We start from the raw sequence: 19,801 nt of genomic DNA on the forward strand, positions 1-19,801 counted from the left end.
TGTTGTTAATCAGAATTACAATACAATCATTGATTCTGCAGCCTGAAGAAGAGAATTCCATGAATTTATATTCTGAAATATCGCTAGACTGGCACCTGGGTCTTCTGAAATGGTATTAAGCATCTCTTCCATGCTTTTCAGATGAATGTTCCCCACTTTTACTGCTTAGGTCCCTAGATGTAACACCTACTGGAAAGCAGTATGTATTCTAAAATAAACAAAAATGGCTAGAATCATCTAAGTGAGCAAAAGTAGGAAATGTTTAATCAAAGCTGGTGTGAAGGAGTCCAATTTCCATTCTGATAACCATCTTGGAAAAGCTACGTACATGAACCGGTTGAAACACATGCAAAAAGCCTTTGGTAAATCATGCAAACAGGCCCACCTGAATCAAATTTTGCCACCTTATTTGGTGCCAATTATCATCCTAGTACATGGACCAAAGTTTATAGGATCGTAGCGTTGCTGGGAAATGCAGGTCAACCATGAATAACTTTCAGAGTACTACAATTCATGGCTTAGATAGCTATACTGGTATAGTTAAAGGTAACTATTGGCAATTGGGATTAACCAATTCCTGTGGTATTCAAAATGGAATTCCACTCTCTTATACACCAAGCAGGCATGTTTACTCACGTTATTTTCTACCACTGTGTGCAGTAACTATGACTATCATGAAAACAATAAATCTTAAAAGTAATTATGACTGTAGAAAAGGAAATGGTCTGATAAACAGGTTCATTTGGAAGGAATCATTAGCATTTGTGTAGCGGAATGTGTGTGTGTGCACAGGTGCCTGTGTGTTTGGTGGCTTTTTTACCTGTATGCCTGGATAGCCAGGTTCTCCAGGAAAACCAGAAAATCCTGTTTCCCCCTGGAAAGGATCACATAAATATAATTTGATTCATCTGTTAAGATATATTAATATATGTAATTGAACAAAACACAGTAAGGCAGTCACACAATACTGTCATGTTATAATAGCATCTGCAGTTTGTTTCAGAAAATTCACTGGGTTTGTAGAAGAGATGGTGTGTTTCACAGAATCTCTTCTGTTAAAATAAACAACAACATGTATCACCAGGTTATGTAGATAGTGGTCAGCAGATTTAGTGTAGCTGGGGCACAGAACTAGCTGGAATACATAGCAGCAGACTCTAATAGACTGTCCGCTTAATACAGCTGAAATTGGTTTGCTGCCTGCTGAATGATCCTCTTAAACTACTATTGCATGAAAAACAGCTGCGTATCAGCTCCTCCTCTCCTTTTGTGATCTACTAATATACTCATCCATCCAATATTCAAACTCTTTGGGTAGTCAGTGGTAAAAAACAGAGTAAAAGTAATTTTGCAGATAAAACAGTCACCTGGAACATAACTGTAGATGCAAATGTCTGTACATTAATGTGATTTATGAATAACATGATCATTACTTTAACTAGATCTGAAAATGAGCTGGAGTGAGGAGATAGAGCCAGAAAGCTAAACAAACATGCATATAACACAAAATTACAAAACCAATGTCACTGTGGCAACCAAAGTTACCATGCTGTGTAACTTTTCTATCATGCTATATGCATGTCCCACTGGCTTTTCCTACTGCTTGCAACTTCAGATCCCACTAGCCGGTTTCAGCCAAATTTCAGAGAGTGGCAGAAATTCAAAAGACAAAGAGTTCATACAACTTCTGTGGCAACAGGTATCAGGAGAGAAAGGAAGGAATGCAATGTGAGCTATCAAGTATGCGGAAATTCCAAATCTGCACAAATCCAAAGAAAACCAAATCTCACTCATCCCACTATTCAAGGAGCTGCTTATACTTTATGTCTTCTTACCTTCATTCCAGGAAAACCTGCAGGTCCATAAGAACCAGGATTACCCTGATAAAAGCAAGTAGAATGTAAGCTAAAACAGCAAAAGCTTATTCAAAATTACACCTATTCAGAATTGCTGAGCAGTTAATGTTGCTTAGATAATTATTACTTGGGACATTTCACAAAAACTTTGCAAAGTTTTTGCAAATACTTTGTATGAGAGATTAGCATAAATTTGAACTATAGCCCAAAGTAAACCAGTCAGGTCTTCACTTAATTTTTTTATCATATTGCACAAAGCACAGTAGTGGACACCTTGCTCCATGTGAGCACTGTTGTGCAAATCAAGCACAAGCTGCTGTACAAAATTGCCATCAGCAGGTATGGAATACATTAAATTACTGTGTTAGTACTACTCCAGAGAAGCTTTGTCCAGCTCTAAATATTTAGAGGTTAACTCTACAGATTTACTTTCTTTCCAAAGACAGAAAGTCTGTATGAGCTTATGTTTAAGTCTGAGACAGGATGAGTCCCAGGGCAGGACTCTGAAGTATTCTATACAGAAAGTATGATAGATTAGTTTAAAAAAATCCTTAAAATCTTCCTCGGAAATGCAAACTTAAACTTCCAAATATATTAGGAACCTAATTATAGTGAATTTGTCAAGTAATTTATTCTGCAGCTTCCTTACCTGCAATCCAGGGAATCCAGGAATGCCTTTTTCACCCTTTTCTCCTCTCCCAAGTATACCCTGGAGCATTCAAAACAGTTTGTTTAAACAAGATGCTCAGTGAAGTTTGCCATAAATTTAATTTTTTTATGCATGTTTATGAAGTTATGTATATATTCTAGTTTCACTTGCTAGACTCAGTCACTGGGGCTTACTTCATACAGTACTACTAGCAGTGCCTACGTAGCTTCAGTTATTCAAGGAACCTGCTATAGTCTTTTCTCCAAACTTAATGTACTTTCAGCAGTTTATTATTTATTTATTTATTTATTAAAGCTCTGGGCATCTTTTGGGCTGCATCAGTCAATTTCTCAGTTCCTGTTTATAACTAACAAGTGTACTATTACCTACATGGACAGCTAGTACTGGAGCAAGCATATAAAGCCAATCTTTTTCAAAGTAAATCTGATACAAAAAGATTGGGTTTGTCTCCTTTTCCAGTGCTAAGTAACAGTGGTCCTTTTCTGATGAAAAATTAATTTCTGAAAAAGTGCTAGACGTAGAAATGCTTCTCATTTCTTCTTTTCTGCCTACAAAGCTAAGCAAGTTTTTAACATAAACTAGACTCATTCTTTTGTCCTCAATTATCTTCTGTTTTTCTGAGATCTGGTAGTTCCCTGCCTCTGGATTTTCCTCCTCCAAATCCATCAGCAATAAACACTCCAGATACTTTTTGTGGCTGCTTCTGCTCAGCATCCAGGAACTCCTTACTGGCACACCAATGTTTAAATTAATTATGCTGACAGAAAGAAAAGCAAAACTAGAATAGAGAGTAAACAGCCACTCTTTCTCCAAACAGGTGGCTCTGCCTTCTCTACTCTTGAAGATACCCATAACGTGAAGTTAAAGTCTTTCCCTGACATAGTTATGGAAACATCCATCATGCCCTATTAAGAACACATACAGATCTTCTCTATTTCTCTTCTTGAGAAAAAAATAATCTGTGCTTCTATTTTCTTCACAGTCCCAGTCCATCATGCATCAATGGCCCAACTGGAAACAACACTGACCTTTCGCTACTGGGCAACATTCAACAGGTGTGTATAAAACAGACTCAGAAAGGTTTTCGAAATATTTTTGCTTTCACATTGATTTAGGTGGTGATTAAATTTCACAGCACAAATGCTGTTATTTCTTCCATCACCTTGTGCTTTAAAAGATTAATTTAATAACCATAGAAAGACTTTGCCAGAACCAAGGGAAAAAAATAAATCATCACATTACTTACTTTGGGTCCACGTGGCCCTCTGTATCCTGTTACCCCAGGTAGTCCTTTTTGGCCCTACATATACAATGAAAGTTTTTGTGTATATTAATATGCAGGACATACCTATGTGCTGTTTAACTTTTTTAAAATACTGTTCTGAATTACAATTGTCAAATAGTATTTTCTTAAGCACCAGGCCTGTTCCTCTAGGTGTACTAGGCAGAAGAAAACAAGAGAAACATGTACTGATTTTCATCTCTGTTAACACTGTGAAACCAGCATAATGACTGTGGAGTGAGACAGATATATCTCTTCACTTGTAGGGACCTGCTAACTGGGGCTTTGTTCCTGCAAACATGCATGACAATAATTCTTTTTTGTTTGCTTCTCTATTTAGTTTGATGCAAGTATTCACATGCATAAATCTACACTTTCGTGCATAGCCTCAATCTGAATGGGATGCAGGGCTGGCTACACCATCATGATCATGCCATGTGTTGCACAGCAGCATGTGTCACACTTCACAGTAACATGGGGAGTTATTTTGGTCCTTTCCCTCTTCCTCATACACCTGCACATAGTCACCATTTGCATAATCAAAGTCTAAGATGCAATATGTGAAATCTGTCAGTTCCCTGAGTTGAGGCTGCAGGGGCTGGCAATGCCAAATTCACCTTTTCATTTGTGTATTCAAGCAAATCAAACTTGAGGACATAAGAGACTCAAACACAGGGTTCCATAATGCAATTTTTGTAACTCCTGTTCTTTTTAAACAAACATTCTAGTGTTTTAAGCTACACAACTGTGGCTACAGTAGGTGTGATACTGAAGTACAGGAATTTGCATTAAAAACAGAGAACAAAATAACACTTAATTTTCATATTAAAAGAGCACCCTATAGGGTTAGGGTTGATAGTTCAAAACATTACATTGGAGAAATCTCAAACAGAGTAATTGCCAAAGATGTGAAAAATAAAAGTGTTAGTGAAGAGTCACAAAAGAGATTCAATACCAGAGTAACCAACTTTACCTGAGATGCCTCAAATATGTTTTGCTAATGACAAAAAGTGAAGAAAACCAAAGCAAGAGCAGTATCTCCTTTCTGCATCAAGACAGTCTTCCCTCAAGGATGTGAGCTAAAGTACACATGGGCTGTCCTCTCCTGAAAGCCTGTAGTAAGGGTGCTGAACAACAGGATTTCTGCTGAAGATGATGGTTTATTGCAGAAAGAAAGATTTGTCCTTGCCACCCTTGCAAAAATTACATTACAGGATTGTCCTTGCCAAGTTGAGCACAGTTAAATACAAACACAAATTAACACCTTTTCTCCTTTGAACAGCTGAGCTCCAGGAGGTCCAACTAACAGTGGTGACCCAGGTGGCCCAGGAAGTCCAATGTCGCCCTGTGGAAGCCAAAGGAACAGCAGAGTCACATTCTGTTCCATGCAGCATTTCAGTGAGACACAGCATGTTTTTCTGTTGTATTACAGCACTACGTATTTCTGTACTCATTGAACACATACTAATACCTGTAGATAAATAAAGGCTTGTACTGAGATCTGTGAACCTCTCTACCATCTTCCCAGATGAGCAAGGTTGATGATCTTAATCCCCTCCTATTCTAAGTCATTAAAAATAGTGTTATGGCTGAGATGAGAACTCTGTACTCATGCCTTCTGTTCTGAGTCTGCTGTGGAGATGGCTACAGGATTGTCAAATCTTGTGTGTACACACAACCTCTTGTGTTCCAGACCAAAGCCTTTCAGCACAAGGCTTTGTGAATGCAAAGATGAAATTATTCATTTGATATGGAAAGATGTGCATGTTAGAAACATGCATGAATTCTAAGAAGTGACTGGATAAACTCAGAAGAAAAATCAAATATTCCACATTGTTTCTGTAAGCCCTGAGTATGCCAACAGGTGGAGACTGGGAGAGGAACTATTATTACATGCTTGTCCTTTTATTACACCCTTTCCTTGGCATCTGTTGCTGGACATAGCAAGAGATGAGATTCAGTGACTGGTTGTAGAGCCACTGTTACTGGAGGGTACTGTTGTGATTATTTTGGCAGCATCTGTACAGAAGGTAATTGCTATGTAAATGCTAAATAACATATTGATTGTTGCTTTTCAAAACCTCCAGAATACACTTGACTCCTGTATGCAGCTCACTGAAGTAATCACTTCTGCACAGAATTAATTGATTCAATAGCTTATATTACTTCTCCTTCTATTCTGACATGATTAGTGGGAGCACACAGCCACAAATGAACAGGTTGCAGGGAACCCAACAAGACTCTATTATACTTCTAAATCTACAGCAAAAATATATTTAATAATATTTGATTTCTTTAATAATATTTGTTTTCTTACCGGTTCCCCCTTTTGTCCATCCACTCCAATACCTGGATTTCCCTAATTGACAAAAAAACGTACACAGTTTGAAAATAATCCAAAAATGTTGACATCAGAATTTAACCAAGTAACTCCTTTGAAAAACTTGGTAACAAATAACCCTAAGAGACATTTCAAATATTTGTATAAATTAACCTATTATTTCACTAACAACTTCAGGAAAAGTCATTGCCTACCTGTTCACCTGGCAAACCAGGGTAACCTGGAATACCCTTTAAAAGAGAATGAAGACAAGTTAATATGTCTGACTTAGAGACAGCTTTGCTTTGAAAATTACCTCCTCTTGCCAGTACCACCTAGAGGCAGAATTTTCTCTTGGGATGCACCTATCCCAAAGTGCAATTTCCTTCAGCTGGTGACTGCTTTCAGGAGGGCTGAACTCTGGCTTCCCACTTTCCTATCTCCCACAAGGTGGCCTTGGGGAAAGGGAATAAGGAGAGAATACTAGCAGCATTCCTCCATGACCACAGACTGCCAGGATGAAAGCTGTTCACACAGACATGGGAAGGAACAACATATGCTCCACTGCCTGAACTTCCAAACTCATAAGGTAAGGTAAAAATTAAGGCAAGTTCAAAAATTGGTAGACCAAAATTTCTGCATATCCTGAAAACGCAAGGCTGTTTAACTGTGGTGATCTTACAGGCAAGCCTGGTTGGCCTGGGTATCCAGATGGGCCTGTTGTACCTCTTGACCCTCTAGGTCCCTGGAAAAGATGACAAAAGGTCTGTTTGTGAAAATACCAAGAGCTTACCTTTTTCTCCTCAAAACTGCTTGCATCACTTGGACTCAGTCTACTGGTCACTGCATTCCACCCATGGCCTGAAGCTTATACCATGCTTGAAACCTCACTGTCACTAGAGTGGCTCAGCACCAGTTTCTGGATAATACTGTACAGATACTGGACAATGCACAGTTGTATGTTATTAATGGATTGAAAGAATACTTTGTCAGTAATTGTGCTACAGTGTGGGGACTTGATACAGTTCATCAGGGAATACTTTTATGAAGAGCTTAAGAAGAGGAACTCAAAGGCATTAAGAGTGTGAGTCAGCAACAAAATTAAACTCTCTCTTCTCACATGTTTTTATGGCCAAAATATGGTAGTCTGCTACATGTTCTTGGGAGATCCACCAGATACTGTTGAAGAAGGTGTCACATCTCTATGCATCTTGAATTTCACAGAGAAAATATTCTGCAAACTGTGAGTACCAGGGCGACAACTCCTCAATGCACAGCTAATGCAGATGGGTATGGTCTATTTGTGCTCCTTTTCAGCCAGCATGAACTGGTCATGGGGGCAGACTATAGGGATTTGAAGTTTGCTAGACTTTATCCTGGAATTTTGCTACTTAAGGCAGGCAGGGAGAAACCCCAATATTTCTTTACTGTACTAAGAAGGAAAATTTGAAAGATCTTCAAGACATAAAAGCATGTATAGAACCTACTGACTGTACTTACGGGCATGCCAGGGGGTCCAGGATCACCTCTGTCTCCCTGTAAGGACAATCATTTAGCAAATGAATTATTACAAGGTTTGTTGTGGGTATTTTCTAAGTTTATAGCTATTAAGATCACAAACTATCTGTTCCAGTTGTATACTTGCTTTTAATCATTTTGCACCAAGTTTTATTAAAGAATGAGGAGTTGTGAGAACAATTACATTTGCCCTACATATTTTCCTATAAGACATTTTTTCACAGTAAGATACTTACTGGAGGTCCTTTTCCAAACTGTGAAACATACACTGAATTTCCTTTTTCTCCTTTTTGCCCTGGATTTCCCTTTACAGAAAAAAAAAAAATCTTTTAAAACGTGATCCACTTACTGATATCCTACGTTTTTACAGAGATTAAATGACAATTTCTCAGGCTCAGCTTTTCTGGTGCCTATACATCACCAGGTAATCCACTAGTACCACCATCACTGCATGAACATTTTGCAGTTCTTTTATCCAACAAGATCCTTAAAAGTAAAATTGTCTTCTGTACAGTTTAGCATAACAGCTCCTTGCAGCTTCTGGACTCCTGCTCTCTTAGATGTTCCTTAGCTCTGGGGTACTTCGATATTCTACACTCTTCACAAATCTTACCTTTAGTATCAAGCGTATCAATATGCCTAACTCTTCTTTCTGTGAGTCAGTGGCTTTAAATATTAGCACTCTGCTTTCTCCGAAAGTTCATGCTGTGATTTAGAAGAATCTAGTGTGATTCTGCATACAGGTAAAAAGCTGAAAGCATGGACTGTTACATGCATAATCTTCAACACTTCCATCTATTAGGAAATATGTTTCACAGTCTATTAAAAAAAAATCTGATGCCTAAAGGCCCTGTTTTTTTAAAAAACTAAGTTCCCATGGTACTTGCTGTGGAGTCCTTTATAAAACTTTGCCAATCTTAGCACCCTCAAAACCTCAATCTGACTTAGCAGGAACAAAATTTAATTCTAATGCTCAATTGACTGTTAAGAGCATGATATGTACATATCTGAAGACAGATCTACTAAGATGTTATTTCTGAAATTTTCTCATTTGAAATCCATATGTACTGGATACAATTTAACTAAGTTAACCGCTTTATTGATTTCAATACAACGGGATACTGTTTTTCATAGAATTTAACCATTTTAAAACTGTACTGGTTTTCTGATATACATTGGCTGCTCAAATCCTGAACTCAGAACGAATCAGGGAAAGTACTTATCCCTGGAATGGTACAATAAAGAGTTACAGCTGTCTGCAGCTGGATATAGCTACAGTAGACTGGATGCAGATTACAGGTCAAACAACAGCTGCTAGGGAACACATTAAACACATCAAGAGTTATATTTGTCTTTGGTTATTTTACATGTGATCTCTTGTGTAATAAAACATCTTTATTAGATTCAATTTGTTACTTTCTACATGACTTAGGTAAGGGCTTATAAATAGAAACTACTTTCTTTTCTAATTCAATGGTGAGATAAATGTATAGATTCTACAAGATAACAGAAGTAAAGCTGATGAACATGTACATAGTGTTAAATAAAATTATATGGGACAACATTATAAGTAAGAATAACAGAAAAATGTTAGCTGTAATATATAGTTAAGTTGGTTCTTGGTGCAACAAATTGATTTAAAAATAGGCGATCTGCATAGAGAGGCTGGAATAGCATTCTTGTACACAAGCAAATACGGTTACTATGTCTTGTTTTTCTGGGTAGCTAAATTCATTTGCACTGGAATTTTAGCGTGCATATCCAAGGCTACATGCCTGTTGTGTCTCCCATGCTTTGTAGGTTGCAAATACTTTTCTAGGCCTGCCAAAGAGCATACTCCTGGAAGTGGGAGGATTTATGCTGTAATTTATCCCATGTCTCATTTTTCCTTTATGTCATTTGGCTAATTATAAAAGGCAAAACTCTATTTTGAAAGCCATAATAAGAAAATACAGGTAAAACTAGAGTTTGAGCAGTGGTCATTTTACCATTTGGAGGGTTAATCGGTTACTTTGAGAAGTGTAACAAATGAGGTTATTATCAAGTTTTTTATCAGGTTGTGTATTTCATAGCATTTATTACAGGTCCAAGACTGAAATTGAATGGTTTTTCTAATTGCTATATTTTTGATAACATCTTTTCATTCTGGCACCCACTGCACATTTTTTGATTCCCTATGGCTGAATTAGCATCTTATTTAGCTCCTACTAAACACATTTGACTTGTCATGTAAATTGCAGTTGTCTTTATTGTTTTGTTTAGAAAATTTCAGGGAAGCTCTTAGACCAACTAATCAGCTATTAATCATTCAGAACTAAAACTTGTTTCCATGAAAAGTCAATGACTGGGGTCTAGATTTGTTCAGCAAAATTTCTTTGGAGCTACAGTAATTTATATCCCTTACTGACATGAATCTGTGTTTTATCTTCATTAGAAGAGCACTGCTAACAAAACTGTTTAAACAATTTTAAAATGCTTTCCATTTTAACAGCAAAAGTAAACAAAATTAAAGTGCTAATTTTAAACATTTTTAACTGAAATGATCTCTACATATACTGATAAAGACCCAGGCAAGATTAGGTGTGCACAGAGCAGTCATGAATAGGTATGTGTAAAAAGTGACACATGAAACTGTAGGAGCATGTTTTTGGAAGAGATCTACTAATACACTTGTGTGATCAACCACTGAAAACCTTCAAGTGTTACAGGACTTGGATTTGTCGAAGCTTCCATTTATTGCTAATTCATCACAGGTATGTCCCTACTATTAAGGCTTTTAAGAAATTTCAAGTATTGATAAATGATATGGTGGTTTCAAGCTACTCCTCCTCAGTTCTACTTCCGTGAAACGGTATTAGCTTTGGCGTGGTTACGTACTGGGGAAACAAAGCAGAATTTAACCCTCAAGGTAGACATATATACTTTAAGGATACAGGAACTTAATTCACATTCAAGCTTAAACTTAATCTGTTAAGGCACCAAATGCCCTTCGCTCCTATTAACCTTAGTAAGAATGCCTCGAAATTCATTGTGCAGTGTAACGCTAGTGCCATAGTCTGAAACTCCTTTCATTTTAAAAGCTGTTAGCTTGGAGGGGAAATGTACATATCCAGTATTCAAAGACAGTAGGAATGCCTTTCACGTACGTAAGGACCTCTTGGTCCAATATAACCATTTTCTCCTGGAAATCCTGGATCTCCTCTTGAGCCATTGCAGCCGTCTAAACCACGCTTGCCCCTGGGTCCTTCGCTTCCTGGTAAACCCTGAAAGACAGTTATTAGAGACACACTATGATAAATAAGGAATTACTTTTTACATTAACAGAGCAGTTAAGAAACAAGTATCTCAGATCTGAAACAGAGGACATCTCACAGTGGTTCCAGCTTCATACTCTTTGTATTAGAAATGTTTTCTATTGTGATCAATAAAACTTTCACATATAACAAATGATATAAGTATTTTATATCTTGTTCCTTGATGCATAGCATATATAACAGGGACAGCACTGGTTCAGAGGGCCAAACTGAGCTCTCACTTGAGTCAAAATGTAATGTGCTATCTTCTCAAAGAAAGCTCTAGCCCTCTAACTATAATCTTTCTTCTGGCTGTAAAGAAAAGCTGAAGAAATACACAAAAGTCATCTCAAGCAGCCTCATATTTTTTAACTGATAGGATAAAAAAAAGGAAAAGCAGGACACAGCTTGATGCAAGCATACAGTAATCACAGAGATTATGACCATACATTCAAGAATTGAGGAAGTGATTTTCTAACCTAGCAAGAACTAACCAATGTCCAGAAAGGGGTTAGTTCTACTGTAAATTAGACATTAGGCAATAGAAACAGTGAGATTTCCCTTGGAATGATCTTTCTATTGGAGGAAAAATTATTTTCACAGAATTAAACATTTTTGTAAGGAACAAACAGTAATTTTGACCAAAATCTTTTTTTTTTTTTGGGGGGGGGGATCCCAGGGAGTGTCTGAAAAATCAGCAGGAAAGTATCCTGGCCATTTGCCTGAAATGTTTTTGTCAATTTTACCATCTCCCTATTTTTAAGGTTCTTCATCCCTATTTGTGAACATTGTTTTTTAATTAACATTTTTCCAAGAAGAATATACATTTCTTGGGAGCACTTCTTTTTTGTGCTAAATTTTGGCCTTGCGACCTCTACATTATACAGTCATTCTGGCAACAGTCCCATTGTCAAGTGTGGACAGCTGACAAGCAGATGCTAAGACACCCACTCAGTTTCTGGTTCTGTTTTCACTTTCAAAATTCAACATTTTAACTTTCTTTGATTCATATGTATCTAACAACGGCACAGGAATTCAGTTCTAATAAACAGCATTTTTCAGATACTGTATCTAAGAGACATTATCTTTCTTTTACTACACTCATTTCCACACTGAAGAAGACATTCAGAAAAATATATAATCACATACTTATAAAGATATATTTAGGACCCACTTTCCTTCTTCAGTCCCTATTCAGGTTAAAAATACTGGACTCAGTGGTTGCCTTTTTTTCCTGCAAAAGGACTACAAGCAAAAATCAGAACGTTTGAACAGAAAACAGTACATCATTTGAGATACTTTTAGAGATGTTAAGAATGCAGCAAGCAGACTAGGGGCAGCTATAGAGCCTGAGGAAAATAAACTTGGTTTTAATCTTAGCACTGACACATGCTGCATGGACATGGGCTAGTTTCTACCTTCACTGCCCCACTCCTGCATGAAAATTATGTACTTCATTGGGACTTTGGAGTTTGTTATCAACAGTAAACACAGTTGAAGTTAACCTGGCTATTTTGCATTTGTGCAATACATGTAATTCTATAGGCGACATCAATAGGTATAAAGCCAAACAATTTGAGTGTATTATTCTATTAAAGGACTTGCTATGACTTTATAGAAATTGTAATTTTTATAAAGCAATATTCATTCAATACGTACAGGAACACCATCTAAACCAGGAAATCCTGGGACTCCAGTTGGGCCCTAAAAACAGGTGACAAGAAAAAACAAAGTTGCTGAGGTCATTAACTCTTAAAAAGAATGAAAAACAAGAATGTGTGATACTATATAGCGAGAAACAAATCTTGTTTCAGTCTTGTTTGAAATGTGAATCAAAAGCCATAATTGTCAGAAATAAATATCTGAAAAAAGTTGTATGGGCTTAGCAGGAGACTAGTGCCAATAGTTACCCATGTAACAGATGGCACAGTACAGGACAAACGTCTAGCTCTCATACTCATTCTCCAAAGATTATAAAATGATAGAAAAGGGGAAGTTGCCTATAACTTATAGAATAATTCTATACGTAATTTCACAACCCTGCCCCTGTTTTGATAATACCAGCAGCATGATTTCTATTTGCAGGGCTTACAATTCAGGTGTGCTAGATACTGACATTAGTGATTTCCATCATCCACTGAGATCAGTGGAATTAGACCATTCAAACTAATATGAAGTACCAAGAGCTAAGCACAGGGATTGTACAGCTATGAAAGATATGGGCCTGAACTGCAATTTATACTCCATAAGCGGTAATAAAATTCTGTTTAGTGTACAGCACTTTTAAAAGCACCGTACTCCTGCCTCCAGCTCCACATTCCTCCCACAGTCCTCTTTGAGGTTAAGGAGAATGTCATGGTATATAACAATTGGAGACTGGGTCTGTGTCATTTTATTTTATGTCTTCTGACAATTCTGATTTTGCAATCCACAGCAAAAATCCCCTGAAACATTTTTTCAAAGAAAGCTGTAATTAATTTCAGTGAGAATTTTGTGTGAGCAAGAGTGGCAAATACTTTATGATCATTCAGGTTCTGCTTCACTTGCCAACATTTAATATTACATACTGTGTACACCTAAAAGAGCTGTCTATGGTGTTTCTTACCTTATCACCTTTTTCTCCAGCTGGCCCAGGCTGCCCATTCTCACCTCTCCGTCCTTTTTCCCCTGGCAGACCAGCTGGTCCTGTAGATCCCAAGGACCCAATCGGACCTTGAGGTCCGAGCTCACCAGGCTGACCCTGAAAAGAATCCAAAGTGAATGACTACTGCTGTAAACCTTGGAGCAGGCAGCATTTCAGAGATGACTGTATGGATAAAACAAGGCTGTATACACGCTCATGATTCAAAACAGCTGCTTGTACAGCCTGCCAATCTGTTCCATGCATTAGATGTTATAGGAACATGACCTTCAAATTTAACTACTTGCTCAAGGTGATAATTTCTTTTCATCTTCATTAGGTCTCCAGCACCACCTCTCTGAGATGCCTGGGATAAATTGCAAGTCTTTCTGGCTCTACCAATGTAAGTATTGCCTTTTGCAAGCATAAGACTCCACTGAACATTGTATTTTTGGCACCAGAGAAGTGATGGCTCATTTTAGACTAAGGGACTTTATAGACAAGTAGAATAAATTGAGAGAGTTCCCTCTTTCTTTGAAGTCACACTATATGTTAATTATCTTAAGTTTTTCTAGCTCACATATTTTCCATCATCACTCTCAGACCTTAATGCCTTATTTAAAAGTTGTGAAGTTTCCTACAGAAAAAAAATTATAGTTATTAGCCAACATATTTACAGAAAGTATCAATTTTAATAGATTGTGTTAAAATGGTTCGGGAGGTTGCAGAGTATCAGTTATCTAAATTTGGTATCTGTACCTACAGTACCACACAGACCATCTCCATGTATTTCTACTAACTTTTCCAAGGTAATATATATTCTCCTGAAGTGAAAATACTTCCCGTGCCAACTGGATTTTTCAGTCTATAGGATTAGTGTGGAGTTGTTTTGGATTTGTTGCAGTTTTTGCTCTGTGCTGCTAAACAACTATTAAATCATAGATTACAAGTCCTGAATAAAGCAACCTTTCTAATCAGATTTCACATGTGAGCTGTCTACACTTTCACCCTATTTACAGGTCTTTATTTCTCCTACTCATCTTTTTCATTCTGTATCATTATCTTTGTTTAGCTATAATTTGTTTTGTTTCCCAACTGAGGAGTGTTTTGTTTTCTTATCAGAATTCATCAATCAATGATACCACATTATTAAAAATGAGAGCAAAATGGAGCCCCATGCAATCCCGAGAAAAGCATATGGCTCTAAGACCACTTGAGGGCAGTAAAGGATATTTCAGTACAACCTCCATTCACAGAAATGACAGATCATACGTTTGCTTCTATGAATGGATTGAAGGAAAACAAAACGACAGAAATCGAAGGTGATTGTAAGCAGATGTGTTAGCTTCAAATTATGTTGAAGCAACAGAACTGAATTGCTTGCTTTCTCGGTGTAAACATTTCAACAGACTGAATCTGTCTGAACAAAATCTTATCTTGTGAATTGCAAGCAGGGACCTAAACCTCTTTTTCTATTTATTCTCTGTCTGTTTTAAAATATGTCAGTAAAATCAGTGTGATTTGACAGTTGGACATGAAGTGAAGAAATGTGTGGTGTGCATCATCCAATCAAATCAGCAAAGAAACAGAGTAATGAGAAGGTAACTTACTACATGCCTGGAACAGGAACATACTATAGGCTTATGCTGTACTGGACGCAGGACTGGATAACCACTGGCCCCGAAGCTATGAACAGGAATTTAGTCCAGAGGCTAGGAAAATAAGTCCTACACTTACATATAAGGGCTACATAAAAAAGTATCCTCATAGATCTCATGTTCCATTTGTCTTTACTGGCTCGTCTCACTTAAACCTTGATCCTGCTTCCAGTGAAGTCACTGGCAAAAATTCCAGGGCAGAATCAGCACATTGTCTTCAGCAGCAGTTACAGTTTTCTTGATACCATAATTTGAGTAGTGTAAAATATTATGCAAATTAAGGGCTACTAGTATTAAAATCTGCTGATTCTGTATCCTTGTTAAGAATGAATGGACAGTCAGGATACTGGGTGTTTGAGTATTTGCTGGCAAGAACAATTGCAGACTGTCTATTGGCAGTGCCTTGCACATCCTCTGTTGTAAAACTGAATTTATTCATTGAAGTACTCTTAAAGCAGCTATTACACCCTTTAAACACTTGAAAAAAAAAAAGACTGGACAACTATTTTAATTAAAGCATAGTTTTGAGTCTAAGAAAAGTTAAATGAGACTAATAATACAGTAAAGTACAACTGTTTGAACCGTTCACTCTACTGGAAGCAGTACATTTTTTTTTAGTACGCTGAACTAGCTGTCACCATGCAAAATGAAACATTATTCAGCAGGAAAAAAGGCATAAGATATGTCTCACTAATGCTCTAATGCCTTTGTCTTAACAATGCATTTTGTTGACAAGTTTCTACAGCAACTTTAATATTTTTAGTTCATGGTGTACATGCTCTGTATTAAAGAGTTGAAAATTTTCAAAACATGTTGTATTGTTTGGACAGTTGAAGAAACATGATTTTGATAGTACTCAGAAAAAAGCTGAGACACTGTATGAATTCTATGGTAATTATCCATCATAATTAACCAATAAAGAGTTCCAGGAGATGTAGTCCTTTAGGCTGATAAAATGTCTTCGTTAGTTGCTACCCTGTGAATTTAATTGACTCTACAGTTTATGTCTTCAGTAGGAGGCAGTGAAGTCATAAAACAGAGCCACTGAATCCAGAATTCACAATAGGTTTGACAGCTGATACAACTTTTGCATGCCATGTGAAGCTGGTGGATTGTCTCTCTTTCTTTCAGCTCAAAGACTGATAATGACTGGGAGCTTTGTTAAGACCAAACTGATACCATGTCATAACATCTATTATCACATCTATTATTTGTGCCCATCCAATGTGACTACCACAGCATTACAGTCTCAGGACAGCTGTACAAATAAAGAGGATGAAGGTAGTCATGCTCATGTGGAAATGACAAATTAGCTCAGTTAAAATGAACAGAATATTATGCCTGCTCTGCCATCTGATGCCAATAAATTCCGTTAGGATTTCAATGCCTTGTTAATTGTCTAGGTCAGGAACTACCCATGCCAAGACTATGGTCTGTTATTTTAGCATATCCTGGGCTTGACCTGCAGTAAGAAACTGACTTTTGACAAAACAAGACTATATTTTTTTTAATTAAGTATGCTTCCTAAGACTAAGACTGCAAATACTTCAGAATTATGCAGCAAAGCATTTAATACTGTTTGGAAAAGGCCATGGCCAAGGTTATTTGGAATTACTTTTTTTGATTGCTGACACCAAAGAGCACCTGATTTTTAGAGTGCTCTGAACACTTAATTGTCTGAAAACACAATGTTTTAGAGGAGTCTTAATAGGAAATAAAAAAAAAAAAACCTGGCTCATGCTATTAGAGTGAATTCTGTCTTGATTCTCATTATCAATAAAGTAAAAATAAGTCCAGTACTTGCCTTCAATTAGGACAGTACCCTATGTTACAGGTTATGTGGATGTACCGGTGATATGTGAAATGCATTTACCTTCTGTTCACATAAACAAAAATGCCAAACAACTCCACAGAATCAGATTCTAGGCAAATAAAATAGTGCCCTTTTTCATTCTGCACTAGACTCTGGGTTGTAACCAGTCTTTCTCATTTTAGCAGCAGCAGGACAGAGAAAGGGAGGAAAGTAGAGCAGTTTGGGGGCAAGAGAGGAGTGCACACAAAAGCATTTGCAGACAGATGTTTTCTTTTGTAATTTGCTTAGTGAGGTGGGAGCATCTGCTGCTACTTTAAGCTCCACCCGTGTCCTCTCCCTTTTTGGAAGAGCCAGTCTATCACACAGCAAAGCCATGGCTTCCAGAGCTTGTATGGGTGTCTGTTCTGGGAAGTTCCCACTCCTCCACTGTAACTGTGTAGGACTAGGACCAAAACCATTTTCACTGTAAGTCAAGGCTTCAAAATAAACCTTCTAAATATTAACTTTGTCAAGATGAGATAAATCTGAGGAAGCACACAACTTGGCATTAAATCCACTCTCTTGTCCTTAATAGACCAAATTTTTCTGTGAGTGTGGGTGAGGGTCAGACTAGTATATGGCATGTACTTTATTCTCAGTTTGTTCAGGAACAGTAGATCGTATAACAACTTTTCACTATTAGATACCTTCTTTTTACAGTCAGATTTTGAGACAATTAAATGCAATAGCAATTCTTAGTGCTTCACTTCTCAGCATCTGGATCATGCTGTAAACTACTGGAAAATTCTGTGCTCTTTTATTGTATTTTTCAGTGATGCAGCTTGGTATTCACAGTGATACTTGACTGTAGTGCTCACAGTGAAGCAATCACAGTGAAGTGCTGGAAACATTTTTCACAGTGTGCTTTGTGTTTTAACCCTGTGCAACCATGAGAAGAAAAGGTATCCAGTAAGCCAGTGGGTGTCACTATTGTGTTAAACAAACACTGAACACAAGATAATTTGGCTCTGGAACTCTAAGAAATACTGTTAAAGGTTGAAAGCAGAGAGCTGGAAATAGAGCATTTTAGACCACAAATAATTAACATCAGATTACCTTATAAAATAAAATTTACTTTTGCTCTGATTAATTTTACTGAAACAAGTCACTGACTGGCAATTTTTAGTTGATTCAAATCTATGAAAAAGAATGATTTTGTAGAGTTTTGTCTTGCCTGATGTGGAAAAGCTTGCCAATCTGCAGCAACTGAGAAAACTACTATTAGTATGGTGGGACAGGGGAACCAAAACTATTAAGGAAAGAACGATGCTCGAGAACAAAAGACGGGATAATTTAACAAGACCAAACTTTTGAAAAAAAATGAAACATGTCTAATATAAAAAATGCTAATTTACAGATGCTGTAGCTGGACACTGTATATGAAGAGCAGCCTCAAAGAGACCTTACAGTGAGGAGAATGGAGTGATCTTGGACCTATTCCACATTCTGGTAAGAAGGCTCCATTGCCTACCAGTTCAAATCCTAACTTGTAGAACCAGAGAACTGCCTACTGCTCTACTCTGTTATAAAAGAAATGTGTGGTCTGCTTCAGATATAGACCCTAGGGATCTCATTTCTCTAGGTCTGTTTTTCTGTGGTTCTCAGCGAATGTAAGTGAAATACAATAGCAACACTACAGAAATGTCTAAGTGGTCTCAGGAATCTTCTATCTTAAAACTGTACCAGAGCTAATATACTGGGGAAAATGATCAACAAGTATGAGGCAAATAGTGGGAGAGATCTGGGTTTCCTCAGATGCTAGCCTGCGTACAACTCTGATAGTGGATTCAACTAAAAATATGTATTTAAGATCAAATAGATGGATTTTACATATTCATTTTCCAAGTGTGCAGCCTGAAAATTCAAATACAAGTGCTGGATATTCCATGTGAATGACAGACTGCCATTGCATACTGACATGCAAAAAAGTGTAATTTAGTAAATGTCTCTTATTCCCCAAAACAGACAGAATTTGCAGTTTTCCAGTTAGTGGATCTTCAATATGTTTACACTGTGTGGTAAATTGGAGTCATTTAACCCACAAGATCCACTAGGGAGATGTGACAACCCACAAGATGTATTAGGGAGATGTTACAAAAGAAGCGATACTAGAAGACACACCTACTATAGTTAAATTTCACCATTCTTACCCTACTGCCCTGAAGTATACATCAGCTTTCTAGCTTACCTGTGACAAGCAACTGACTTAGTATCTCTTGTGAATCCTTAGCTTACTCCTTACACCTCGTATGCCAGAAAACATGTGACCTCCCTCTCAGATTTCTGTTTGCTAGGTTCTCTCCTACACTAGCATGAAAATAGGCCACTTGCTTCATCTGCAAAAGAACGAACATCGGTCTTGCTGAGTTATATTTATTATTCACTTTGCTCCAGGCATTTCACATGATCTCATAGAGGCTAGATCAGGTTGGGTCATGAATAGACGCTTGCTTTCTAAATCTACTTAACTCTATAAACAAAGCCAAAGGAATTGAATGGGATCAAACTCCGGGGTCGGCACAGGACAGATTTACAATCGGTCAATGCTAACTGCAAACATTTTTTTAACTATCTAAATTCTGTTAGAGCAGCCAGCATTTTTGGAGGCCTCTGACACAACACTGCAGGAGTTATCAAGGAAACAACTTCCCAAGTTAGAGAAAGAGGGGGAAATGGAGGAAAGGTTTCACTGTCTGTTGGACATCTCAGGAGAAAATTAAAATCATGGACTT

General features: G+C 37.3%; 1 protein-coding gene across 1 annotated transcript in view; it reads right to left on the reverse strand.

Annotated features, from left to right (window-relative positions):
• COL4A4 (collagen type IV alpha 4 chain) overlaps positions 1–19,801 on the reverse strand; it is a 74,683-nt gene that overhangs the window by 39,709 nt on the left and 15,173 nt on the right. The window contains exons 5-17 of the mRNA XM_054835737.1: positions 13,545–13,679; positions 12,599–12,643; positions 10,793–10,909; positions 7,883–7,951; positions 7,629–7,664; positions 6,811–6,873; positions 6,344–6,379; positions 6,126–6,167; positions 5,073–5,153; positions 3,773–3,826; positions 2,506–2,565; positions 1,836–1,880; positions 821–874 (exon numbers count right to left, since the gene is read on the reverse strand). Coding sequence (XP_054691712.1) covers positions 821–874; positions 1,836–1,880; positions 2,506–2,565; positions 3,773–3,826; positions 5,073–5,153; positions 6,126–6,167; positions 6,344–6,379; positions 6,811–6,873; positions 7,629–7,664; positions 7,883–7,951; positions 10,793–10,909; positions 12,599–12,643; positions 13,545–13,679 — 837 coding nt within the window. The remainder of the gene's footprint in view (positions 1–820; positions 875–1,835; positions 1,881–2,505; positions 2,566–3,772; positions 3,827–5,072; positions 5,154–6,125; positions 6,168–6,343; positions 6,380–6,810; positions 6,874–7,628; positions 7,665–7,882; positions 7,952–10,792; positions 10,910–12,598; positions 12,644–13,544; positions 13,680–19,801) is intronic.

This window comes from Grus americana, chromosome 9 (assembly GCF_028858705.1).
Source record: "Grus americana isolate bGruAme1 chromosome 9, bGruAme1.mat, whole genome shotgun sequence".
Classification (NCBI taxonomy): Eukaryota; Metazoa; Chordata; class Aves; order Gruiformes; family Gruidae; genus Grus; species Grus americana.